At 42.8% G+C, this 27,454-nt stretch overlaps 1 protein-coding gene across 1 annotated transcript in view; it reads left to right on the forward strand.

Annotated features, from left to right (window-relative positions):
- The window catches only part of Cadm1 (cell adhesion molecule 1), a 325,600-nt gene extending 298,521 nt beyond the window's left edge, over positions 1-27,079 (forward strand). Inside the window, 4 exon segments of the mRNA XM_055621779.1 lie at positions 3,337-3,369; positions 10,672-10,725; positions 21,949-22,080; positions 24,005-27,079. Of these exon segments, the coding sequence (XP_055477754.1) occupies positions 3,337-3,369; positions 10,672-10,725; positions 21,949-22,080; positions 24,005-24,123 (338 nt within the window). The 3' untranslated portion in view covers positions 24,124-27,079.
- Positions 27,080-27,454: the final 375 nt, after the last annotated feature.

Raw genomic sequence — 27,454 nt, forward strand, 5'->3', positions numbered from 1 at the left:
AATATTGCCCAGCTGCCTCTCAGGCGGGTTGGGTTTCATTCCCTCCGCTTGGCTACTTGGTAAAATGGCTTCAGTCTCTAATCTCACACATTGTCATTGCTTTCTCATTTTGCAAATTTCTTATACTGAAACGTGAACTATCTGTGGCTGTTTTGGTTATTTGAGGCAGGGTCACATTAACTGTTTGAAGGGCTGTGAGCCTAAGAAGGGAAGGCAGTGTTGAATGAAATGAGTGCTTTTCAGAAAAAGTCACTGCAGGGCCCTAGCTCAGATGTAATTCTTTCGGTTGAACAGCTAGGAAATGCCTAGTAAGACTCATACACTCATAGCATTTGTGAGAACAGGGAATTGGCTTGTTTTTGTTTGTTTCATTATTTTTTAAACATATAAAATAATATACATTTGTCCTCACTATGATTAAAACTAGAGATGATGGCTTAGCTTAGCCCTTTTGTATATTATAACCCAATGCCTTCCATTCAACTTTTTGTGACTTACTTCTCATAGGCCTAGCTCAATGTTTTTTTTTTAAGACGACAAAATTAGCTTTTAAAGGCTTTTGTGAGGGCAACTAGACACTATTTTTCAAGCCAATTATTACATTTATAACTTAGATTGGAAATGTTTGCATTTGCCCACACAAAATGTTACCAGTAACCACCCAGAAGCTGATTCTTGGTGGCGGGGGGGGGGGGGTGTTGTACTTTTCTTCACTTTGTGGTGAAGACACCCTAATAAATGTGCTTCACAGCTCTGTACTTAGCCCAGAGCCATGCTGTCCTTGGTTTCTACATGGCGTGGGGAGCACACAGTCACTTCTAAAGCATTTTCCCTTCTCCTTTGACTTGACATAGCCTCTGCTCTGGTCACATACCAGATGCTCTCTGAGAAGCAGAGTCAATAGCTCCCCAGAAACATTCTCAATCCTGATTTAAACCCAGTAGCCAACCTGTGTTCCCGCTGCAGCATCCCTTCCATTGCTGCTCATAGGCTCGCGATGTCCAGCTGCACTAGTCGTGTTGTTTGACTTGAATATGTGTTTGCTTAACTGTTTTAGAGTGTTTTTCTGCAATACCCCCTTTTCTCTTCTGTTGGGTGCAATTGATGGATTTCGCATCCCTAGAGCTGGGGAGCAAAATGCACTATGCTCGTGGCTGCATTTATTGTTCAGTGCCCATGGAAGAGCTAACGCCTTGCTTCACCTGGTTTAATTTTGTCATGAAGCTGACACAATGCCCTAATGCAGGAAGACAGTAAATTGGGATCATTGGTCAATGCTCAGATCTGATTTTTGAAACTTCTAACCCTGGTGTTTTAGTCAACCCATCTTTCTTTCGTTTTACACTGATGATTTACCTGGTTCCCTTCCCCCCAAAATGGGTGTTAGAAGTGCTACCACAAAAATAATGAGCCAAAGCAGTTATTGCTTTTTCTTTAGTGTTTTGGAAAGGAGCCAATGCCTGCCTATAAAATGTATTACATGCATCTAAATGTTTATACAAATGTGCCTTTGATCCTGCCCCTCAAATTTAAAGTGCCTCAAACCACTGTTGGACTAGGATGTCTCAACTATGGAGATGTATCTGTCATCCTTAAGGATCTGGTGTAGGGTTTGTTTCAACTGTACAATTTTCTGTGTTGTTTTCACTGCTATTTTAGGCACACAGACTTGACTTGTAAGTATTGTACTCTTCTGCAGTGTATTTTATGATTTTTTTTTCCCTCCTTCCTCTAGTCTTGAGAAATTTAGTGATCGGTTATATCAAGCTGCATTGGCCTCTCAGACCTCTGATTAATTCTGGCTCCTTAAAAGGTCTCTGAGTTTTTGATGGTAATGGGGTCCCTATTGGCCCAGAAAGCATGCCAACTGAAGGGGAACACCGGTGTGAATTCATGTGTCATATTTATACATCAGAAGCTCCAGGCTCATTGGAATCCTCCCCCCAAAAATACATTCTATGTTTGATATTCTGGTGCATTTAAACATTGCCTATGTCGAGCTCCAAAGAGTCAGTGGAAACAGTTGCCAGCTGAAGAATTGCATCATAAAAATGGCAGGGATTGCTTGTGATTTTTAATCCTCATTATCCCACCTGAACACCAGCAGCTTCTGACTAGAGAGGGCTTGGTAGAAGAAACATACTTGAAAACTGCAGAACTGGTGCATTGACATTAGAATGAAGTTGGCCAGAAGACCTGTGTCTAAGATGACTGGAAAATGAATGCCACCATGCATTTTTGTCAGTTATTCACCCCACTTCTATAGTCAAAAGTAAAGAGAAAATGCATTCCTTGAGTGCTTTGTGGATATTTTCCCTGTGAAGAAAAGGCATTGCCACAACCTGATAGGCGCAGACTTGAACAACATCGGAAGTAGAAGAAAGAGGCAGGCCACAAGTGAAGAAGATGGCAGGCACCAGTGAAGATGATGGCTCTGTCTCCTGACCCAGCCATGACAGCAGACTCTTGACAAGCAAGCCTGTGGCTGTGGCGCTGTACACAGGGATGGCTGGGTTCTTGAAACCTTGAAATTCACAAGTGGTGTTTGGCAGTTGTGTGAACATGTGTGTTTTTCAGACAGGCCTCATAGATATAACATATCTTGTAAGATGAAGAATTGGTGTACATGCATGTGTGTTTGTACATGTGCATGTATGTAAGTGTGTGTGGTGTATGTGTGTGTGGTGTATGTGTGACTATATCTTGAACGTGTTCGCTCCCATGGCCTCTCCATGACTTTAACTTGCTGGCTATCTTCTGATGAAATAATACAGTGGATGGAAAACTTGAATCTGTGTGCTGCACATTCACCTGCAAGCGTCTGAGCTTCAGTGCTGGAAAAGCACCCTCCTAAGAGTGGGTCTGATACTTAACAAGAAGTCCCAATGCCCGGGCAGGTTGGATTAAAACAAGGCAATGTTTGAATGTCTGAATCCATTGTTTAACTAGCCTTCCGACTGAGCTTTTCTGTCGCAGTCCTGAGCTTCGATGCATTAAGAACCTTTTAGCAGCCACTGAGTTTGCACTGGTGTTTCTCATCACTTTGCATGTCCCCCTGACTATTGACTCGCAAACACGTGTGTCCTGGCAAGACCCCCGGAACCAAAGAATTTACTGTTTTCCTCCCTGGCTCGCAGCTTTGAGCTCAAGGCATGTCTTAAAACAGTGCAACTCACTTCAGATGCTTTTGGCTTTTCATTTATTATTGCTTGTCACGCGGTGTTCTTTGAAAGCTTGCTCATATATTATCTGTTCCATTTTTTTCCATTCTCCCTTTTTTTGCATGCCGTTCCTCCTGTTTCTTCCCTTCCTCCAATCCTCTGTTCCCGTCTGTAGACACAACGGCGACGACAGAACCAGCAGTTCACGGTTGGTATCACATTACTGTTATCTACTTTCTCAGCAGTGCTGAGAGGCAAGGCAAGCCTGGGAAAAAGAAATGCAGTCTTCAAGGGAACTCACGCTCCAAATAGACTGAGCTCATAAATGCACCATCAGTTCTTAATGCTTGGCCTTACACTGAGTCTTGTCATTTCTGTTGTGAGTTCAGCACCCTATGCTTGCAATAGGAGATGAGGTCTCCTCTCCGGTGGCAAGCATGGCAGGGTGTCCATCACGCATTCCTCCTTGTCTATAAAACTCCACCAAACCTTGGAATCAATGAGACTTTGAAACTTTTTAAATTAATTTTTTTTAAAAAGAGAGAGAGTATTTGTCTGCAGAGCTAGCCCAGGTGCTTCACTTACCAGCTTTTACCTCAGGGAATTTTGAAAGGGGGTTCTTTGTTCCTCCGTGTTTGAGACAGACAGTCCGAAGGAAGATCTCCTTTTAGACTCCCAACATGAAGAGTAGAAGCCTACTGGTCTTCTCCAGAAATGTCATGACTTTCATTCTCTTCCTCCAGGAACCTGTCCACCCAGCCACCCCAGTCTCTGTTCATTTACGCTTATGCTTCTGTCGGGTGGGAAACAGCTCCCCAACACTGTTCCCCATGTCCATTTGAACACTGTGAAATAGGGTTTTAAGGAAGCCTTCAGTGTGTGGTACTTTGTAAGCCAGATAATAAAAAGTATATTAAGGGTTTTTGTTTGTTTGTTTGTTTAGCCAAAAGTTGATTACAAATTGAGTGCATAAACTTGAGACAGGGACATCCGGACACATTATCTGCTCTCCCCTGGCGCCAGTGCGCTACCGAATGGGGACAGTTCTATTAACTTCAGTTTTTGTTTTTGTTCAATCAGAAACTGAGAGTCCTGTTTAATCCGTGTATTATTGTATTACTCGGCTCAAATCTAACCTTGGCAAGATAGTGCTTAGAGCAGTGCTTATGTTAGTCTAAAGGGGGCTGAATTTTAATAACTGGATCCAAGGGAATCATTTGGTAAAGGACCTGCTTCAATCACTTTATATGCTATGCAGGGTGAAAATCTGTCACTTCAGTGACAAGAGGTGATCAGCCAGCCCTGTAGTGTCAATTCAGTTTCTAAAATAACATCTAGTCCACACTGACTTCCTTAGGCAACTTTGTCTAAGAACTTAGAAGTTGGGAACCTGTGAGTAAAATCTGTTGGGCTGTCCTTGGTCATGATCAGCAGGACTCTCATTCTCTCCCTCTCTCTTCCTCTCTCCCTCTCTTTCCCTCTTCTTCCTCTTCTTCTCCCTCTCTTGCAAGGCAACACAAACTTAAGTAGGAAGTGATGTGGCTTTCCAGCCTACTCCCACTTCACTGTCCTTTCCTGCCACTGGGACAAAGGGACATGTCCATGCAATAAGTTAAAGGGGTCAGGTACACTGGACAGTCATGAGAAACCCATTCAGTATAAAGTTTCCATTTCTAAGGTGATGTCCACAGAACTGGCTACACCTTAGTTACCACACTCCATTAAACTTAGTTGAGTGGTAGTGTACACCTTTAATCCCAGCACTCAGGAGGCAGAGGCAAGTGGATCTCTGTGAGTTTGAGGCCAGCCTGGTCTACAAAGTGAGTTCTAGGACAGCCAGGGCTACACAGAGAAACCGTATCTCAAAGAACAAAACAAACAAACAAAAACCTTATTTTGCATGTTTCATCTTTAATTGAAAGCATCCTGACTTCTTGGTTATCCTCAGAGCTTTAACTTGGCTTCAATGTAGCTCGGGAGATTTTCTTTTATTCTTTTTAAAGTACTCTTAAGTTTGGGGCTTCCTATAATTAACTCCAGGGTCAAGTGTAACCTAAGAGTCCCAAATTCTCAGGGTTCTTTGAAGAAGTAGTGACCATTTCTCCCCTAAAGCCCCAAAATTCAATGTTTCATTCCCTTGATAAAAATCCAAGCGCTTGCACTTGCGGCATCCTTAAATACCCAGATAGGGTATATGCAAACTAGAACTTCATATAAAAGCTGAGTCTAATTCTGGGCTGCTCATTTTAATTAGGTCTGTCTCTTTAAAAAGAGAGAAAAGGGGAGAGGAATCTCTGAAGACATGGCTTGGGGTTATATAGCATACTGGTGGCAGGACATGGGGCTGGCTGGGCCTTGAGAAGCAGCCACTGTCTTTCTCTTTAGAGACAATATCAAGCCAGGTTTACAGGCGAGACTGACTGGAGTGAGAAGTCTGTGGGAGAAAGTAGGAAAGACAGTCTTCTTATGCCATGTACCTCTCATGCCTCCAGCTGTACTCCTCAGCAGCTGAGAACTGATGGATAATCCTAGCTGAGCCCTAGCATGCATTTATAAATATATTCTTCCAACTTGTTCCTGATCCTCATAGTGTCTTCTCAAAGGGTCCCCTACTATTCTGACCAGCTGACTCTCAAGCCCACAGCCAAAAGCTCTAATGAAAAACCTAAGTGATGTCTGAAATTTTACTTGATGAAATAGGAAGAAATTTTCTAAGTCATTTGGAAAGGGTAACAAGATGTGGTGGAAATTATAGACTGAGGAAACGGGTGAACCAGGACATCATACTGCAGAGTTTATGTTAGCCTAGTACTGGAGACCCACCTTCAGCACAGCAACTGTCTGATTCACATAGTGACCTTGAGATGGCTCTTATGGTGATCTGGTCCCAGAAAAAAAAAAAAAAAAAAAGTTAAGTGGCTTGATAACTTAGCAACTTAAATGACAAGACATACTAAGTCAGCCAGCTGTGGCATCTTATTGGTCTTAAAAATGATAAACTGAATTTTCCATATTGCTATTTTCTATTTAACAAACAGACCCTTTCAAGATTTCCCTTTGAAGACTCATTAACATGTTTTATTCAAGCTTGTGTTGCTAGAGTATGTATGAAGTTTATTCTAGTTGTTCATGTGTGTTGACCGTTTGTTTTAACCAATAACTGATTGGGATAAGCATGTGTTGGAAGGTTGGACGTGCATGGGCATGATTCGAAACCAAATGGATTTTCTCCAAAAGAAAACCAAGCAACAGTTCACCACCATATGTTTTTAAGGACCTCACTGAGAATAAAGATAAATATGAGTGTAAGAATGAGATTTTTAGGCGAGGCTGACACCGGGTCTCTTTGAATGAGGATCTTGAGCACTTGTGGTTTTGGAGCTCATCCTTAAAGGCCTGCACAGGGGAAAAAAAAAAAAAAAACCTGTGTTGTGTGTGCATGTTGAAAGATGCGAAAAAGAAAAAAAAAAAAAAAAACCACTGCCAAATCCTGATAGCTCGTGGCCAGAAGCTGCAGGCAGACATGCATGGGTGGTTAACGCACGGGCGGTGTCGTCGTTATTATGGTTATTTGGTGTGTGGGTGTGTGTGATGGTTTTTGTCTGTCTGTTTCAATGTGGACACTTCTCTGTAAATGTCTTGTGCCTTGTTCTTTCCTGTTTGGTGTGTCCTCTCCCTTCCCCTCCCCTCCCCCTGCCCCCACGAGGGGTCGGGTGACAGCATGCCCACGGTCTGGAATAGCGCTTGTGCTTCTGTTGCACTGCAGTCAGCTGGCTTCTGGGTTAGAGCGCTCTCTCTCTCTCTCACTTTGTCTCTTTCCCTTCTCCTCTCCCATTCCCTTTCTCTGCACTCTTAACTCTGCCTGCCTTTTCTCCCTGTTGAGGCAGTGGAGGCTGACAGTCCTATGGATTTTTCTTATCCCAGTTGAGTTTTTAAATAGATTTTAATTCATTCTAGAATGGAGAGATCCTCAGAACCATTTTTCATTTTCCATTTTGGTTTCAAAGTATTTGACCAGTGCCAGATACCAAGCCCACACCCCAGACCACTGCCCGTCCTTGGGAAACTGCCCCATGAGTCTCCCGTTCCCTGACTTATGCTAGTACAGACCATGATAGAATCCTGAAAGCACTGTGCTATGTCCTTACCTTCCCTGGTAATCAGTTATGGGGGAATTCTTAAGTCTGTTTAAAAGAAGACCAGCCAGCAGTGCACATGATTACAATCGCTATGTCCACCGTCTGTCTGTGTGCCTCTGTGTACATCTCTCTGTATGAGTACGTAACAGTGGCATTCAAAGGCTGTCATTCAGTCAAGGGACTCTGCAGACATTGTATGCGCTACCCAAGAACAAAGCTAAAGAGGTTTACGAATGGCTGCAGGACCTGAAGATTGCGTTGCAGCCTTGATATGCAGTTTGGAAACTATGTGCTGCTGTTTAACGGCGTGAACCAAATTTCTGCTAATGGGAAGAAGGGAAAAACTCTCCACAAAGCTGACAAAGCAGGAAGAACAGGATGACTGAGCTTTTAGATTAAAACTACCGGGGGCGTCTGAACTCTTATGGCTGGTGGTGGAAGTATCAGTTTCCATGACATGGCCAAGTGATCAGATGTGTGCTGCGTAGGTAAGAGAGAGACCGTCGCCTACTTTGTTTTTCCTAATGGGAATGGTACTAGGCCACTGGGCCAAGGTTTTGTTTCCTACGGATTTTATTTCATTGTTCTTTTTTGTAATTTTCTGTAAAATATTTATATGATAACCTGATGAATCGAACTCAGAAGCCTCTTTAGGTAAAAAAAAAAAAAAAAAAAAAAAAAAAAAAAAAAAAAAAAAAAAAAAATCAAAAACTTGATTTTTGCACTTATCGAAATGGCTAGGATTTCTGACTCATTCTAATTCTTTGAGGTTTTTCTTCTGGTTTAAAATTGCCTTATTGCACCACTTTGAGAAGCCAGCAGGTACTGTCAAGAAGGAGAAATTCCAGCTCCAGAAGCACACAGTGCTTAGCCTGTGCCATAGCACCTGTAATGCCAGAAAAAGCCAAACATTAGTCTCTGCAGAAAAGACAGCCAATGTGCATAAATTAAATGATCATGTCTGCATCTTAGGACTTCCTTAATTGCTCCAAAAAAATCCCATATGCAACAAAAGTAAACTTTCATTGGTTTAACAGATTTTGAAGAAATGCATTGCATGCATTTTAATTAGAAGTGACTAGAACTTGAATAGATAATAGGAAATTTTGAATGGAAGAAAGGAGAAGTAATTTCCTACTTGTTATTAAGTGGCAGTGTTTCCTTTTGAGAAATATTCTCTGCTTTTATAAAATGCATCTTTGTCATTTTCTTTGAGAAAATGAGACGAGTCTAATTTTTAACATGAAAGAAAAATACCTAAACCAAAGCAGTTCTTGGAGGAAGATTTTGTTTTTCCTCACTGTACAGCCAGTGCTATGGTAAACTCTTCTAATTATGTTTATTCAGAAATTATCCAACTATGGCAGTATGCTGTAGATTCACGTAAAAAAAAAAAAAAAAATCAAACCGCAAAAGCAAATTTAATGCCACTGGCCTAAATGACTTCTCAGTTTGGAACATAATCTGGAGATTCCAGATGATTTGGTATATTTTAAATTTTATGCCATTAAAAATGACAGTTTCCGCTTTTATGGGGTTTATATCAACTGTCTGTTGCTTCTAAATGGAAAACTTTGCATATCAATAATACTTCATAAACATATTTGTTTTTATTTTTTTAATTAGCTTTCTAGTGTCCTCCCCAAGGAAACAAGCCTTAGGCAGTAAAGCTGCCTACTTGAAACATTCTTTTTTAATGTGGTTGAGTGGACACAATGCACGTATGTAGAACACTTTGATATTCATCGGGCCACGCAGAAGTGAGGGATTAGCCTTTTGAGAACTGCAAATTCATAATTAAGTACAGAGAACTACTTTATGTTGCCCATTTATAACAGTTATTCAAATAATTGTATTCATCAGTCTTTATACGATGGATAAAGCCAATTAGAAATAGAAACACTTTCAGCCAATCAGATTTCAGGACAAAGGCTAGCATTTCTCCTCAGCTGCTTTTATAATTTACTGCATTACCACGGTCCCTTTAGTTGCCTGGCTCCATAGCTTGGGAACACCTGTGAAATCTAAAGGCTTTCATTTTGATTTGGCTTCTGCTCCGGAGCATTTGGCATCCAGGGTTCATGTGGGAAACTCCTTCTAGAACTGATGTTGGAACAGCCTCACAACATACTCAACCAGCTCTCCACGTTCATTTGGCCTCTTTGTAAACCACCTTAGAAAATCTAAGCTTTAATGACCACTCATACAAACTTGTTTTAGTTATGTATTGCCAGAGCATTTGTTTTGGTTACGTTTAGGCTCTGGTCAGTAATTCACCAACGATGACTCTCAAAACATTAACTCAGCAAGTAATTACTGAGAATATACTTTGTGCTGAGCTCCAGGGAGGGGAAAGATGCAAAACTTGTGTCTCTCTCCAAAGACCATGCAACTGAATTAGATCCATAGCCATCTTCAAAATGACAGCTAGAGATTATAAGACAGCTATTGTGGGAGTTTGAGTTTCTGGGGCAATAAGATGGGATTGAAGGAGAACAGACATTAATAAGCAAAGGCCAACCTAAAGTTTTGTGTTGTTTAATAAACTTCCTTAAAAGATCAGCTGGGAATGAGCATGAAGAGAAGCCATCTCTAGCTGAACCTCCCTCTGTTTAGCTATACTCCACCTCACTTAATTCAGAGCAGAGCTGGTGGCAAACTGTCTCAGCTGACCAACATTGGGGTTGACTGGAATACAGGCATTTCAAGCCCCATTTGATTATCTCCTGGCCTAACTGCTTTTTCAGCTTTGAGGGTTTTATTTTTCCAGAACACCATTGATTTATGAAATTCTTCTTAAAAAAAAAAAAAGAGTTGTGAATCAGATGTTTCTGATGAAGGCATAACCTGCAATCTGCAGTTAGCAGGTGCTATACCATTTTGAAATATGTGATCCAAGATTGTGCTAAATTGATAATGAACTGTGTTTGTCAGTATTGGCAAAGGATTTCCATTTTCAGCAAAATGCAAGATAAAACTTACATACATCAGTATGTAGCATCTAAATACATTCATATTTAAAAGATATATCAGAGTGTCCACAGCTAACAATTCAGCTTTACTTTTTTTCTTTCTGCATGCTGTTTTGAATGAATGATTTTTAACCATTCGCCCTCATGTTTCATGTGCTTTCAACAGTGGAGGCCAAGGACTCCTTCTGCCTCGATTGTATAGCAATAACAAAATTACATGATTAAAGAAATGAACATATGGATTAATATATTCAAGCTCTCCAAAAAAGTGAGAGATAGCAAGAGATTTGGCTCATGTTTTTTTTTTTTTTTTTAAACAAAATCCATCCTCAGTTCTTAAGTGTTTTGTTTATGTCCCTCGAGGAATGAAAAGAAAAACGATTTGTTTTTACTTGTAAGGCCCTACTCAGTTGCCCAATTCCGCAGAAGAACTGGACAGTGAGGATCTCTCAGGTAAGGGCTAGTCACTAGGTAAGGCACTGCAGTGTCCAACCTGTGGGTTCTTTGTCCACTGTGACCAAATGACCACTTGGTTTGTTAAGGGGTCAGTGTGGATTCTGAGACTAAGGAAAGAATAAATTGGCACAGATAATGCATCCTTCTCCATTCACTCACCCACCTTTCTTTCCTATGGGAACAATGTGTGTATTTCAGACCAAGGCCTGTGCCATAAATACAGTAGAGAGCAGAATGCTGAGGCCACTCTTCTTGGTGACTTAATGTTTCTATCCTAGATGTATAATGGCTCAGGAGAAGCTTGGTTGCATTATAAAGCAGTTGCTGTTGGATTATGTGACAGGATCTTAAAGTCATACTGACTGTCTACTTCTGTAGAATAGACTAGAAAGCCATATTATAGTACTTTGAAGTAGGTGGTAGAGTGTGGGGGGGGCAATTGTTTTGTCACACACCAGGCTGTAAACTAATTATCCACCTCAGACCTTTTTCACAGCATACTGAGCTCTTGCAAAAGTAGCTTTCATGCTTGATTCCAGGACTTAGGTGTTACTAATCCAGAATAAGAAGCATATCCTAAAGAAGAGGGAGGAAGGAGATTTAAAGTGATCAGAGCTAAACAATTATATGAGCTCCCATGATGTCATGAGACTTCAGTGCCAACTGTCTACAGCTTCTGAAGCACTCTGATTGGTCAAAGTACAAAGTACTTAAGGCATGTGTTTCCTTACTGGAGCCCACTGGAAAGCAGATTTCATATTGCCCTAAACATTGTTCCTATCATTGTTTTGAATGGCTGGTGCTTGAGATGCTGTCCTTAACTATAACTCAGTGAAAACCCAGCTCGTACTCCCCTGTATCTCAAAACACACTGCTCTATTTCCAGATGTGTGCTTCTATGAGACCTCAGATATACCTTCACTTTTTTGCTCTGTCCCTTATTCGAGGGGGAGCTGAGCTGTTGGAGCAGAAGCTTCCACGAGGTTACACGCTGGGCCTGTCGCCTGCAGATACCTGTCTTGCAGTAAGCAGCCAGTTAATGCTTTTTGGATAAATTAATGAATTCTAAATACTAGTGAATTTCAGTAAGTAAATAAATTAGATAGGAAGCCACCCATTAGCCATGTCATTCATTTGTCTCTTACTTGTGGTTGATATATTTAAAGAAGTTTCAAAAAAAAAAAACCATTAAGTTTATTTTCTTTTAAAATAAAAGTAGGTAAGTCCTACCTGGCTATAGCACAATGCCAGAAGTAAACAGCTTGCCTCCCCCTGTGGAAGTGTTCTGTGTTCTGGCACTCACCTCAGGTACAGTGAGCCTGTACCACTGGATCGCTCAAGAATCCTGAGAATCCTGAGTTGACCCTGATCTCTTTTGGCATATTTTCCAGACAATGATCACTCAGACAGGCAAAAGGAATTTCATCCTCTTTAGGAAACTATGAATCAGCCAGGTACCTCTTTTCCCAGCATCATCAATTAGGAACACTGCAGGTCCCAGCCCTGCACTGTGTTAGATGGCTCTCCACTGCCATTCTATCAGTCACTCCATCCAGGAGCAATAAACCAACAACCATTTGTGTTCATAATAATTTGGTCAAATTAATAATTACATTGCCCCCACCCAATCCCTTTCGGCCTGAGGCATTCCTGTTTCTGGGAGTCATAAGTCATGTCGAATGCTGATGAACTGGCAGGCTGGGGCTGGGCTGCCTTTGCATCTGGTTTGATGAACTAATCAAAAACTGATTAGCACCTTTGTTCAAAGGGGATGCTGATTAATCAATTACTATTGATTGTGAGCTTGGCTTCTCTAGGCAGCGAAGAGACATCTAAAGGGAGAAAAAAAAAAACAACCAATAAAAATTGAGCAGCTGTCATAGTGTTTAAATTTATTAAAACAAAATACATTATTTTTTATGAAGCTGTCTTGAAATGGGTCACTGAAGGGGATCATATTGACTGAGAAAGGATGAACTTCTCAAATTTCTGTAGCCTGGAGACTGAATTCAATTATAATACAAGACAAACAGGCTAACACCCGCCTTAAACAGCCCATCAATAAATTAGAGTAGGTGTTGCCCATTTAATGCTGAACTGTGATAATGAATAATGTTACCCACTCCCTGCCGTATTGGGTAGAAAGTCCATCCTTTCCGCATTAGGGATTAATGTTTCACACTTCCAAACTGCCCCGTGCCCAGCCCCCACCCTTCATCCTCCATTCGCTGGTGCCTGCCTCAGTTAATGACAGGGTTACAGGCAGCATATGCTGTGCAGCCCTCACAGCAAAGCGAGGTGCCCAGCTGATCCTCCTCTGTAATCTATATTTGAAAAAAGGCTCGGTGCCTCGTTCACTGATTCAGTTATTGGCCAACTTGGGGTGGGGGCTTCTCCACTTCTTCTTTGAACCCTTTTGTTTACTTTTGGTGTGTTAATTTTATTGATGATAGGTCCACACTAGTTTTGAATTGTTTTATCAATTACATCTGCTATTTCTCAGTGACAGCTGGTGGTTATTACCACCCCATGTGGAATAGAAAAGCTTTAAGCATATTTATCCTTCTATTTTACTTTAAAACTTTAACAAAACTGTCTCCAACTGCCTCCCCTCCTTCATCAATGGAGGGGCCTCTGGGAACTGTTCAGTAGAAGGAGGTGGTAAATGGTATGCCCAGGAATAGCCCTCGGTGCTGGCAGGGCAGCCCATCTGTCTTCTGCTTTGGAAGCAGAGACACTGACAAGGGATTCCAGTGCTACTTTCAACTCTTGTTACCCTCTGAATGAGAAAGTGATCTGGAAAAAAATCCTAATGCCCTTCACAAGCCACAAAAACATGCCAGGGATGGGCAGGCTTCTGCCTGACTTTCATAGTTGTTAGGAGCAAACCCAGGGAACCAGCTCTTGGCTCTCTGGGTGGGTTATAGAGGAAGCCTGGACTTTATGTCCTGGCCTTCGCATCCAGCAATTCTCAGGCAGAATGCACTATATGGCTCCGGCACACATCATCCACCACCACACAAGTGAACACATTCGTACATACATGCACAAGCACACACAGAAACACTCAGCAGCCACTGCATTTTGGAGGAAGTCTTGAGTTAGCAGTACATGAAGTGTGACCCTGGTTTGGAAAACAGGCTGTTTAATTTTCTTGGTAGACAATATATCAAAAAGAAGAGGAGGAGGAGGAGAAAAGAAAGACTCTATCACTAAACAATACCACTGGCCCTCATAATATATTATCTAATTTTTATTCCATAAAAGTGTTTTAACTCCATGTGCTGGGCTCTGGGCTGGCCCCTACTAAACAGTGGGAAATAAGATCCAGTAGGAGCTGGACCAGCCTTGAATTTCACAGGCTTGTCCTGCCATCCAATGGAAACTTTCCAGTAGGGAACACAGACTGGTTCCCCAAGTTAATTGTGATTATGGAAAGTTAAAGCCAAGCAGTTGTAAATGAATAGCTGAGACAGGAGAAGGTGGAGGACATATTAGAAAAGCATCCCAGAGACCAGGGACAGGGAAGACCTGATGGGTGGGAATGGGCCTGCTGCCGTAGGGGATCCTCATGAAATTCCTATGGGATAGTTAAGGAAGGGTTGTTAATTTATAAGTGAAGAAAGCAGGCACCTTAGAGGCCCCAAGCAATTTACATGGACAGAATTTAAATATGGGTTCCTGGTTCAAGGTTCAGGGTTCTCAGCCTCTGAAAACTCCACAGCTTCTTCTACTTTGGAGTCTCTTGAGAATACAATTTTTGGTCCTTTTCATTTTTTTGTGGGCATTAGGGAACATGCAAGGAAAGTTGGGCCCTGCACAGCCCATCAGAAATACAGCCATGTGCTAACTGACCTGGAAAAGTTGTTTTACTAATTAAGTGCCTTCACCTTCAGAGAAGATCCACCCATGCTCTGCTCTGGTGCCACTGCCCCGTGGAGTTCCCTAAATGATGGGATTAGTTCCTCCCTGGGGTGGTCCTAAATGCCATTGTAAAGTAATACTTGAAAGGGTTTAAGACATGGAAGTTTCACTCTTTAAAATTTAAGTTGTTCATCCTGGTACATACCTGTAACCTCAGCGTTTGGGAGCTGAAAAAGAAGTCTTTTAAGTTTAGTGTAAATCAGTACATTGAGACACCTCATGAGACCCACAGTCAGAGTCTTTCCTACAACAGGAGTTTGCATTTCCCCCTAGTGCTGACCTTTCCCATAATCCAACATGCTACTGTTTTCACCATGGGGAGGAAGGTGGTCATGGCCAAATAGACCCAACGTTTTCTTTGGACTAAAATGTTGCTAGCCACAGTGCGAAGTGTGAGTTCCAATTCCTCAGGTTGGACACTGCTATGGGGTGACTTCACCATATCCATGATTCCATCCTCTTCACGCCCCCAAATGCCTGAGGCCCACCAAAGCATCTATCTGTAGAGACAGATTCTAGTGGGAATGCCGGTTTGGAAATACTTTATACTCTCTCCTTATCAGGTTCCTATAAGGACAACTCCAGTGTCATCCTCAGTGCCTCCCCATTGCTTAAAACAGAGAAAGCCATCCCAGTGTCAGTGTCCCATTATAAGACAAGTAGAGCAGGGCTCTACTCTCTGAAGATGTTACATGCCTTGGGATTGGCCTCCTGTTTCATGGAGTCATTTCTGCTGATGCTTAAATTAACTAAACCAAAAGACTGGAGAAGGGAGAGAAATTTGCATTTTAAAAGACTTGTCCTGATCACCAGCTGCAGAGTGTTTAACATTACAGTCCTGAAATCATAAGGTGCATCCAGTGGCCTCGGGCTTCCTTAATCACCATAGAGAACAGAAAAGTCATCAGCTATAGCACATGCCAATTCTGCATAAGTGAAATGAAAGCCTGATGACCCTTGCTTCTAAAGAGCTGACAAATATGGGTCAGTGATAAGAACCAAAAAGATCATCCTCGGATTTTTTAGAATGGCCTGAAGCTCAGCAGACACTGAGCCCCAACGACACACCAAGTCCTTAGCCACATAGGTGCTTTTGTGCACAGCCATGCCCTGGCCCCTGGCATCAACCCTAGCAGAATATCTTGGGGCCAGTATCTCAGAGGAGGTGATTGACCTGCCTGAAGTCACACAGGAAAGAATGAAGTTCAGCTTCTGGCCCAGGTCTGATAGCAAATGAGGTCCTACTTGGTCCCCTGTGCCTAGGCAGTGACAGTTAGGGAGAGCCTGAGTCGTGATCACTGAGTAACAGTGTAACAGCCACTGTCTGTACACAGTTGTCATTTAAATGAGCATATGCTGAGCTCCAGGGTATACACTGAGGATGACTACTGTGGATTTCCTTGCAGTAGCCTCGCACAGCCCCTCTAAATGTCAGAATAGCAGCATGACATTGCTAGAATCGAATGCAGCTGATGGCTGATGTTGGCCGCCTGGCATGCTATATGGGAATCTTCATGATTTTCTTGCCTACGTTGATTCCTTCCTTTCCTGTCTCTGAGAAGACAGAAAAGGAAAGGTTATGCTGCATAAAGGCTAGTTGTGCTCCAATATATATTAACATCTTAATGGGAAAGCTGTGCATGTACTGTATACATTTACCACTCTCTGACAAGAGGGAATTAAATGTCAGAAGGATTTGTAGCATCTATAATTGAATTGGTGCTGAGAAAAGCAAATCTTAAAAGAAGAATAACATATTAGGATTAGCAAACAACGTGGCGTTTTGTCAGCGCTTGCCATTCAGCGTGTTCCCCTCCAGTAATAAAGCTGTGCTTTTAAACCACAGCTTAGGTCCGTTGACTTAGATGAGAGCTACCATAGGCGATGAAAACAGGTAGCTACACCTTTCAGATAGCACAGGTGTGTGTGTGCCTGTGTGTGCATGCGTTTGAGGTTTTGTTTTGCTTTTCGTTTTTCTTCAGGTTTGGAATATGTACCGCCAGCCTCCTCTCCCTCCTCCTTAGCAAGAAGTAGCAAGTGACATCACAGTCATTAAGCCTTTTCTGAGATAGACTAATCCTTCCAGCTCTAGGAAGCTAGAGGCGACATTTCCATCATAAACACCAATTCTAAGAGTTTTTAATTAAACTGACTTGTCCAGAGAGACCTTAGCTGCACCAAGTGACAGAGCTATTGCAAAATTTCAGCCTCAGCTCAGGCTCCAGTCATCCTTGGGCAGGAGAGACCCAAGACAATTTGTAGTCCCAGAGAACAGATCAGTGGATGCTGGAGCAGTGTCTAGCCTGCACCAACTTTGCCAAATGTCCAAATGTCCTAAAGCCTGCACCAAGGAAGCCCAAAGGATGAGGGTACAACAGTGCAGTTATGGCCATCATGCCTGACACTGCACATTTCACACTCCACCTTCTCCAAAGCAGAGAACTTTGCATCCTTTTGTCAAAAAGACTGACTTTATATTCCGCACCTTCTGTTTCTGAATGGGCAGCCTGCGGTTGCCATGAGAGTCCCTCTGCCAACACTTCCTTGCCAGGAGCCTGTCGAGGACATCGTAGTCATTCCCTAGTTACCCATGGATCCCTAATTTGGCAGCACAGCCTGCAAGGCTTATAACAGATCCACAATCATGGCATTCTCCTGGCAGTTCGTGTGGCACATCTCCTGCCAGGTGGTAAAGTAGCCATAGAAACCGGCCCTTTGCAGATCAGAGCCTAGGGAGTGCTTCATGAAGGAAGTTCTCCACTTTAAGTGTTTAAGAAGTGAATACAAGTAGAAAAAAGAGAGAGACGAAAGGGTGAAGAAGAACTAAAAGCCCAATCTAGCCTTCAGAATTACCCCCATTCACATTGCCCTTGAGGACTGGGAACGGTCGGGTCAGCTGCCCTGAGATGAAGGTAGCTGAGCAATCTGGGACATCCCTGGGAATTTGATGAAAGAGGGTTTTATTTGTTTGCTTTTAATTCTCCTACTGTTACTCTGAGATTTCTAAGATACTAAAATTAAGGCCAGGGTGGTTGAAGCTATAGAGTTTGGTTTGGGTTTCTGTTTTGTTTGTTTATTTTGCCAACTTGACTTTCTGCTAGCAACTTATAAACCTCACCTGTAGCCAAGTAGTTTCAGCTTTTTGCCAGAAGAATTGCTAACTCACAATTTTAACCTGCTCATAATGTATCTGTCACACTTAGAGCTGTAGAAGTGGTGCAGGATGGGCTAGAACAGGCAGACCCAAAATTTTCCCACAATGAAGTGCTGCCACACCCAGCATTCAGTGTTGTCTAGGTTAGATTTTCACCTGAATGTGTGTGTGAAGGTAGTTTGATGAGGTTACTACAGGCAGACCGTGTACCCAAAACTAGAGTGATTGTTTTGTATATGCATGTACCAGGCATGTGCTTGGCATTCCTCCCCAGGACAAGAGCACAGCTTTATCCCAAAGTACAAAGGCACTAACCCTGGTAATGATATCAGAGGAACAACTGGAGCCTCTTTGGAAACAAGAAAACAAGATGTTGCAAGCCCAGGAGGCTTCCCTTTGCCTGCAATTTTATAGGAGCTTTGCACTCCCACCTTCACGTGTCACTTGAGAAGCTGCAGCAGCTGGAGTTTGCTTCCAGTTTCCTTGTCTGACTACAGAATGGAGGAAGAAACCTGGAGAGATATTCCCAGGAAACCAAGCAGCAAAGGGACAGAACCCGCATGGATGCCCCTACTCCCCCAGAGCGACAAGACCATCGATGGTGCAGCCTGGCCTTTCCAGTTCGTCATCTCTGAAGACCTAGTCATAACCCTCGCCTCATGAGCAGGACAGGGGAAACAGAGGCTAGCTGACTTTACCACAGGTCCTCCACGGTCCTTTGTTTTTCTCATGTCAGCCAAGTGCATCCCTGTGCCACCGCATGTTGCTGCTCTCTGTGACCAGCATCAGCTGCAGATGCAGGTGCTTCTTACCCAGTAGCAGATAACCAGCATCACCCCTACCACTTCGAGCCAATCCACAGCACGGTTGGAACTGTCTCCCATCCCACAAGAGGAAACAGAAGAGATGAATAGCAAACGACTACTCTCCACAGGGGAAGACAGACCATGACAGGCACTTAGGAACAGTCACAGCTCTATTACTGCCTCCCACCATCAACCAGGGGTGGGAGTGGGGTGGGGGAGAGGTGGGAAGAGGCGGCAAGGAGCTCATAACCGGCAGTGTTCCCTGTAAATTAAACATCAGTTACCTTCTGTGTCCATCTGCTGTAATTGAAGGCAGGAAAAGTGTCTTGGTGATTAACTAGCAGTAGTAAACTTTCTGATCAAAGTGTGTATAGAGAGATTACGCTTATAAATAAGCATCTGCAAAGTGTGTATGTCCTTGAGGGTGGGGAAGACAACTAAAACATAGGTATTTAGTGTGTGCTAAGTACAAGGGGAAATAGCTAGGTTGAGCACATTTGGGGAGCAAAGGTCAAATGAATAGTTGGGCTCAAGTAAGGAATCCCACAGATGACTTTTTTTTCTACCTTGTTTTGAGAAGGTTTTCATTCTTTCCCCACCTCCCCCAAGTTCAAACATACGAGCACATCTCTCAGGAGAAAAGGGGATTAGTCTTTTAATAGTGGACAAGAGTTGCCTGCCTCCTGATACCTGGGGACTTACTTTGTCTTAAACAACTTCTAGAAACTTCCACCTCTGCTCTCAGTCCTCCCAACGTGGCACTTGCCTCGTATAACTCCTTGCCCACTTCTGTATTCTTTGTCCCCAACCTAAGACACACAGAATTCATTGAAATAAAGTCAAACTTTTCAATCGTTTTGAAGCCCATGGCAACTGAAGACTAGTTAATTTCATTCCCATGAGGGGAACACGACTGGCAAGTGTTGCTATTACTTGGCCCCAGAACATTTGAGTGTTTGCGGTGGGGTTTGTCTCCTTGGTGTAAAGTGCGATCCTGCAGCAGGAAGAGAACCCAGTACCATGCCCACCCCTCGTCATCAGTGTGACTGGTTTTAGTCACCATGGAAACACACTCCTGGATGTGTCTGTGGTGATGTCTCCAAAAAGGATTACCTGAAGAGAGAGGCCCAGTCCTTAATGTGGGTGGTACCATTCCATGGGCCAGACCTCAGACCAGTAAAAAGAAAAAAGCAAGCCAAGTGCCAGCATTTGCCTCTTCCTGCTTCCTGACTGGGGATGCCATTCGACCAGCTGCCCACTCAGTCCTGCCATCATTCCTTCCGTGCCGTGAGACTGTGTCCTCAGAAGAGGAACCAAAACAAGTCCTCCCTTACGTGATTTGTGGCAGACGTTCTGTCGCTGAATAAGAACAGTAATCAGTGCACACCCCACATGCAGCACTTTCATCAACAAGCTGTTTCTTAAAAGGCAAAAAAGTTCCCACAACCACATTCTGCCTGGTGGAAAGAACTTTCGGGATACTAGAGGCTGCACTGTCTGTGGCCGGCAACCCTTGGACTGAGGCAGGCTATTCCTCGCCACTGCATCAGAGTGGACCTTATTAGGCATGTTGCTGAAGGGGCTTGCACATCATGCAGTGGACTAATTGGCTGCAGCACCTGCCTCTGACCCATCTCCATCCTCCAATTAGTCTCCCATCATCCTGCTGTCCAGGCGACCTGCTGCTGCCTCTGACATGGCATTTCTGTTGGGGTTTGGGTTATTCCATGGGCTTCCCAAAGCTAACTCCATGGAACACTTTAAACCCTCCACATTTTAATTGAGGCTCTTTTAATTAAAGCACTTTCCACGGGAGCCTCAGTCAGGAGTTATTTCCTCACATCCTTCAGTGCTTAGTCTCCAAGCAGAATTGGAAATATCGATGGAAATTTTAAGCCCTGCCCTCCCGCTGAAAGCGTTGTATCAGGTTTCAGCTCAGAAGAGTACCATTACCTTTAGCTGTCACGGATCTGTACACTTGATCGATAAACTTCAAATATTATTAGAGGTGGAGGCTTCAGAGATTTGCTCTGTTCTTTGGAGAGAGACAGAGATAAATCTTTCTTAGAAATTGACTTGAATTTGCACTCTCGGTCTTCCTGGTGAAACGCATTTCTCTTAGGCATCCAGCAACTACAAGGGGGGCAGATTTATAGGCCATGTGCTTCATGTACTGAAAGATTTAAATGGTAAATCCTTCACATATGACTTCACAAATCATGTAAAGTTAAAAGATTTTTACCGTTTCTGTTGCTGCTGTGCTTAAATTGTAAGGTACAGCCAGTAAATCATTTTAATGGAGGTGTCGTACTTGACTCAATAAAAAAAAGAAAAAAAGACAATGGTTTAGCTTCCACTCCAAAATGTTAATGTATTAATCAACGGGAGAATAATTGTTTTTTACTATGTTATAAATCTTAAGGTGCCATTAAGATTTCAGCAAGGGGTGATGTAGCCACATTCCTAAATTAAAATTGTTTACCCTGCCATACATCCATTCTGCATCGCCATAGCTCATTCTGGGTTCATTCTGAAGTTGTTCCCCAGCCAAAAAGTCAGAAAGGGACATCCTGAGGGAATGAGGCTTATAAGAGAAACAAATTACATTTTGAGGTATTAAATAACATCAAACCATCAGTGGCAATAAACAAGTATTCCTTCCTGTCTTATTGTGTTCTCTCTCTCTCTCTCTCTCTCTCACTCTCTCTCTCTTGCTCTCTCTTTTCTTTCTTTTTTTCTTTTTTCTTATTGAATTAGGTTTTAAGTTGAGGCTGTCTCCCTCACACTTTTAAATGTGGCAAGCATGTCATATGCCTCTAGTCTTATAAGCCTGTTTTTATCTTTACACAGTCATGCTTTCCCTACCCATGTTCATGTAAGGAAATAAGCTGTGGGGCGTCTGTTGTCCCCACTACCCCCACCCCCCAGTTCATGTGATAGCCTGAAGGTCTCATCCATAGTGCCCATGAGTAGTTAGGTCAGCCTCCTTAATTATTAGGAGCTGTAAGTTTCAGGATGTGTGTAGTGAGTACAAAGACCAGGTGAGGTCAGTAAGGATCCACAACTTTCCCTCCCCCACCACTCCCTAAGTTTCTTTCACAAGCAGTAGCACTCCTATGCAGCCTCTAATGAAATTGCCTTGTGGGGAGAACAGATCAATTCAGCCCTGGACAGGTCAGTCTGTTCCTTCCATGTAACTTGATCCATCTGGTTTGTTCTCTCTGACTCCTCCATTAAAAAAGAAGGTGACCTTCTGACCCTAGAGGCAAGTGTCCCTGGGGCTCCTGGTGTCTTGTAATGAGTTCTACATCCCTATTCCTCTTCTAATTTCAACAGATTCTCGAGCAGGTGAAGAGGGCGCCATTGGGGCAGTGGACCACGCAGTGATTGGCGGCGTTGTAGCTGTGGTGGTGTTTGCCATGCTTTGCTTGCTCATCATTCTGGGCCGCTATTTTGCCAGACATAAAGGTAAGCAAGGTACTTTGGCAGGCTGGAGCAACATATTGCCACAGCCCTAGAATTGGGGGACTTCACTGTTGTCATTGCTAGGCAGCTTGGTGTGATGGATGGCACAGCCTATGTGGTTCCTCAAATGGGGAGAAGGGGGCTTGGGAGGGTAAAGCAACCTTAGCAACTGCTGCTGAGGACTCTTCCTGAGGATTTGGATTCCCTCTAAATACAAAGCTATATAGGTCTGTTGTTTTCCAGTCTACATTTGGGGATAGAGTCAAAAAGGTAGGGGCTGGGGTGTGAGGAATGGCCCAAGCCCCGGAAGATGGTATGCGTGGCAAACATATCCACAGCCTGCTTGTTTCCCAGGAGACAGGAGGACCAGTTCGCTGACCCTGAACTCTGAGTAAACTGGTCTCCAGAATGTTTCCTCCTTGATGTGATGTGCTGGTTTGTTTTTTTTTTTTTTTTTTTTGTTCTTTTTTTTTTTAATCCTTTGCCTTAAAAGCCACATAAATATGTATTTTTTAAATTATCAGGGCAATTGATTTAAATTGCCATTAATCATCACACTTACCAACTGTGCAGACTGGATGGGCAATCATCCTTGCCAATGTTCTTCCTCTCTGCCTCATGCTGCTCTGAGCCTCTTCTCCCCTCCTGGTAATTTACCCTTTCTTTGTCGGCCCTTGTCTTTCTCAGTTGTTTTCTCAAGCGCTGTGCAATGAGCTTTGCGGGTACAGGGGCTTCATAGATGCTTGCATACTGCTTGACTGTTATTTAGGACTGGGGCAGGTCCCTGGAGCCCGGCAGTGGAGGACCAGGGTACTTAACAGCAGTCTTTAGGATCTGGAAGTGTGTGTCTGGAGCACAGAACAGTTGGGGAACCCTGGAGCTGTATGGCCCAGAACCTCTGCTTTTCAGTACTTAACTTGGGAGAGCTGGGAAGGAAGAGCCAGGGAGCCAAACAGAGTTTACACAGCATCCCTGAAGGATCAGAGGAAGGAAGCGTTTGACCACCTGCTTGCTCAGTTTATCACTTTAAAATCTGAAAATTCAGCAAAATGTCTCAGGCTTTTTGAAAGCATAAGAATCTTAAGCATTAAGAGTCAGAAAAATGGTAAGAGGGCTATCAGTTTACACCAGGCAGTTTCAGTTCCCACCTGCCTGCTATTCCCAGTCGAAGTCTTGTCTCTCTCTGGATTTGGTGATAGAAATGTCACCAACTGGGTTAATGTTCTGTCTATTGTCATTCTAAAGTGGCTGTGCCAATTAGCAAATCCATGAGTCCGGGTCCAGGCTCCAGTCATGGTGAGAAAGAATCCCTTGTTTATGAAGACAAGAGCCCAAACCTCAATTGCAGCCTTTACAATGTCAAATTATGTCCTCCATCTCATGCCCTACTCTGAAATGGAAGGCAAACCCCTATATAAGTTCAAGCACAGTCTCCCCTGTGGGTAGCCAGCAGTAACTCATGAAGCCAGGAGACTGGTGGGAGTAACTGATTCAGGATGACAGTAGAAGCATCATCAGGGCCCTAATTCATTTATTGGCTAATTGCTCTTCCTTGCTTTGGTCTTTAACCATGTGTGAACATCTCTGGTCATCGGTCTTTGGTGTTTACTGTTAATGCGTTAGTCAGCAGCTCTCCAGCTTTCTGCATTTTAGCCCCACTCACGTCTTCTTTTCTGGTCATAATCACTGCTCTAATGTCTCGTTTGCTGAATTACATCGCAGCAGCTCAGTTGGAGTGGTACCTTTGGAGCCCTGGATCCCCATCTGTCTCACCCACCTCGCTCTCTTCTTCCAATTGTTTTTTTTTCCCCTCTGCTGCCTGCACACCACTTCGGCTGATGATGGCCATAAAGCAAGTTGCCATCTCTGTACCACTTCACACAGAGGCCATCAGAGAGTCACAGTGCTTTACCCCTTCATCTTTCAGGTACATACTTCACTCATGAAGCCAAAGGAGCCGATGACGCAGCAGACGCAGACACAGCTATAATCAATGCAGAAGGAGGACAGAACAACTCCGAAGAAAAGAAAGAGTACTTCATCTAGATCAGCCTTTTTGTTCCAATGAGGTGTCCAACTGGCCCTGTTTAGATGATAAAGAGACAGTGATACTGGAACTTGCGAGAAGCTCGTGTGGTTTTTTTTTTTTTTTTTTTTTTTTTTTCTTTTTATGAGTGGGTGGAAAGATGCGAGACTGGGAAGGCTTGGGATTTGCTATGTAAAAACAAAAAGAAAAAAATGTTCTTTGAAAGTACGCTCTGCTGTTTGACACCTCTTTTTAATCTGGTTTTAATTTGGTTTGGGTTTTGAGTTTTTAATTTCTATTTCTTCCTACCAAGTCAAACTTGGGTACTTGGATTTGGTTTTGGTAGATTGCAGACAATTCTGTGCCTTGTTTTTCATTTGTTTGTTGTGTTTCTTTCCCCTTTCCCTTTTTTATGCATTTATTTTCCCCAAAATCAAGTTTTTTTTACCCCTCCCAAACCTCCCATTTTTTTGGAATTGACCTGCTGGGATTCCTAAGACTTTCTCCCCATTCTTGCTGTTCTCTGCTTCTTCTTTTTTTTTTTTTTTTTTCTTTTGTTTGTTTGTTTGTTTGTGTTAACGGTGACTGCTTTCTGTTCCAAATTCGGTTTCATAAAAGGAAAACCAGCACAGTTTAGATTTCATAGTTCAGAATTTAGTGTCTCCATGATGCATTCTTCTCTGTTGTCGTAAAGATTTGGGTGAAAAAGAAAAAAAAGAAAAAAAAAAAAAAAAAAAAACAGTGAAAACTCTTTGCTGCTGCCCATGTTTTAAATACTTAGAGCAGTGAAGACTAGAAAAGTAGACTGTGACTCGGAAACTGTCGTTTGCTGTGGATCTTCATTACTGTACAGGCTTATCTGCAAGTGAGGTGTGTCGCAATGAGGTTGAATCTGTCTTTAACTCTTTATCTGTAGGCGGCTCAGTATAGATTACCCCATGCTGTGCAGAAAGGTTTTGGGCTGGAAAGGTCTCCTCCTTCCTCATGGCCCTAAAGCAGACCCGACAGGTGAGGTCTGTCCGTTTTATAAGTGGACAAATTTGAGTTGCCACAGGAGGGGAAGCAGGGAGGGGATAAAACAGCTCTGCTCTGGTTATTTCTGCTATGAACAGTTCCATCCACCTTTCCCAATGGGCCTACTGCTCGCTGATATGCAGGAGAGAGCAAGTCCGTGTGTTGTGTGAATGACTGAAGGGGACAGATTTTTGTTTGTTTGTTTTTTTCCTTTTGTTTTTGTTTTCTGTTTTTCCTTTGTGCTTACTTAGGAGTGCAGTAGGATGTGGCCTGTATGTGCTGTATATTACAGACACTGTCCTGCTGGGACGCGTGTCCTGCTGGGATTTCCAACTCCAATCCCTGTGCTGCTCTCATTCCTTCAGATTTGGCTTGACAAAGGCAGGAGGTACAAAAGAAGGGCCGGTATTGTTCTCGAAAGGTCAGAGCTGAGGTGGAAAAACAGCATGTAGGGATTTTCAGTTACTTAATCAAAACTCAAATGTGAGTGTTTTTATCTTTCTACCTTTCATACACTAGCCTTGGCCTCTTTCCTCAGCCTTAAGAACCATCTGCCAAAAATTCCTCATCTCGCATGATGGCAGCCATAGCACATAGCTACTGAAATAAGTTACCTTGAACATATCTTAGACTGGAGCCTGGGGAAGGTAGCTGCGAAGTGGTGGTTTGCTGAGGCGTTAAGAAATCTGCAAGTAGTTCTGAAGGACAAAACCTAAGCTCTTCCCGCATGTGTGCGTAGGCTCCAGACTCCAACAGTCCCTATGGAAAGATGGCATCAGAAAAGATAGATCTATCTATATATATAAATATATAAATATATATTATATAACATTTTCAGTCAGTACTTTTGGATTTTGCAAGGTGCATTTTTACTATTGTTACATTATGTGGAAAACTTACGCTGATTTATTTAAGGGGAAAAAAGTGTCAATTCTCTGTTATTTGAAAGCGTGTTTCTTTTTCTTGTCTTTATTTAACTTCTGATAGAACCATTGCAATATGGGGGCCCTTTGGGAATGGACTGGTATGTAAAGGAAAATTCACTATCGAGCAGTGTTTTGTTGGCCCCTCTCCTGTCCCGAGGCACTTAACCAATACAAAAAGCCACAAGGAACATCCCTTTTTCACGAATTTTATAATGTGCATCTATTCCGAGCCCTTAGCACCCACCCTGACCATAGTGTGAACATATCAATGGGTGAGAACCAGTTAGCATGTCCTTGAAAAGGTTTTTCAGCTGTTCTTTTTAGAGAAAAAAAATATATAAAAATAAAAAAAAAAAAACAAAAAACCACAAACAAAACAAAAAATTCCATAGTTCACAGAATTGGCATCTCATCTTTGGGACCGCCCATCTTTCTGTTTTGACAAGTGTACAGTAGTGCAGTGTTCTGATGTAACTTTATGGATTATAATGTTGACATGTCTCAGGTTCCTGTGTTTTGATTGGTGTTTTTCCGTCTCAGGTAGATTGCAAAGTGTAGGCCCCACACATTGGAAAAAGAATAATAATAATAATAATAAAAACAAAGCAAAAACAGGAAATTACGGATTTTAGTTGTATATTGGTTTATGTATTTTTCTTAAGTATACAGTGCACTGTTTGAAATGTATTGTTGAGTATTACTTTGTACAGGTTGATCACTTTTTTTAGAGTGAAGAAAGAACAAACTTGTTTTTTTTTTTGTGTTTTTTTAAAGGAATATAAAATAATGAAGGATGTATAATTGATGCCAAATAAGCTTGTTCTTTAGTCACGACGTCTTGTTTTTCCCTCTAGGCCAGTTCTGTTTCTAAGGTGTACAAGGACCATGTTACAGTGTAAGAAATTCCACATCCGTGTGTTCCCATTCGCATTTTGTATCGGTTCATGTATACCATTTTTACAAAAAGAAAAAAGAAAAAAAAAGAAGTACTATAAAATATCTGTCTTCTTAATAAAAAAATTAATGTTACAAGTGACCCTTTAAATCTCTTTCTGGATTCTTATAACCCTCGGCCTCTGGTCCCAGCTTCCTCTCCTAGGACGTTGTGTGGGGGCCCAGAACACTGGCAGTAGGTGGCTGGGAAGTGACTGCCAGCCGGGTTTCTCTCTTTTGTCTGCTCATCCTTGTCCTGTCTTCCTCTTCTACCCTCACAGTAGACGGGAGAGTCCGGTGCTCGGCTGAACGGAGTCACCTCCAGTGGGCATGGTGATTTGTGCAGGTGTGCGGGGCACAGTTGCCGGGGATGGCGCCTCCTGTGGATGTGTCCACCACCACCCTCCCCATTTTCACCCACCACCCACCAACTTTCCTGTGTTGCCTTCTCCACCAGTCTCTTTCTTTTGAATTCATG

The sequence above is a fragment of the Psammomys obesus genome, unplaced genomic scaffold (assembly GCF_907164565.1).
Source record: "Psammomys obesus unplaced genomic scaffold, mPsaObe1.curated_primary_1811, whole genome shotgun sequence".
In the NCBI taxonomy this organism is placed as follows: domain Eukaryota; kingdom Metazoa; phylum Chordata; class Mammalia; order Rodentia; family Muridae; genus Psammomys; species Psammomys obesus.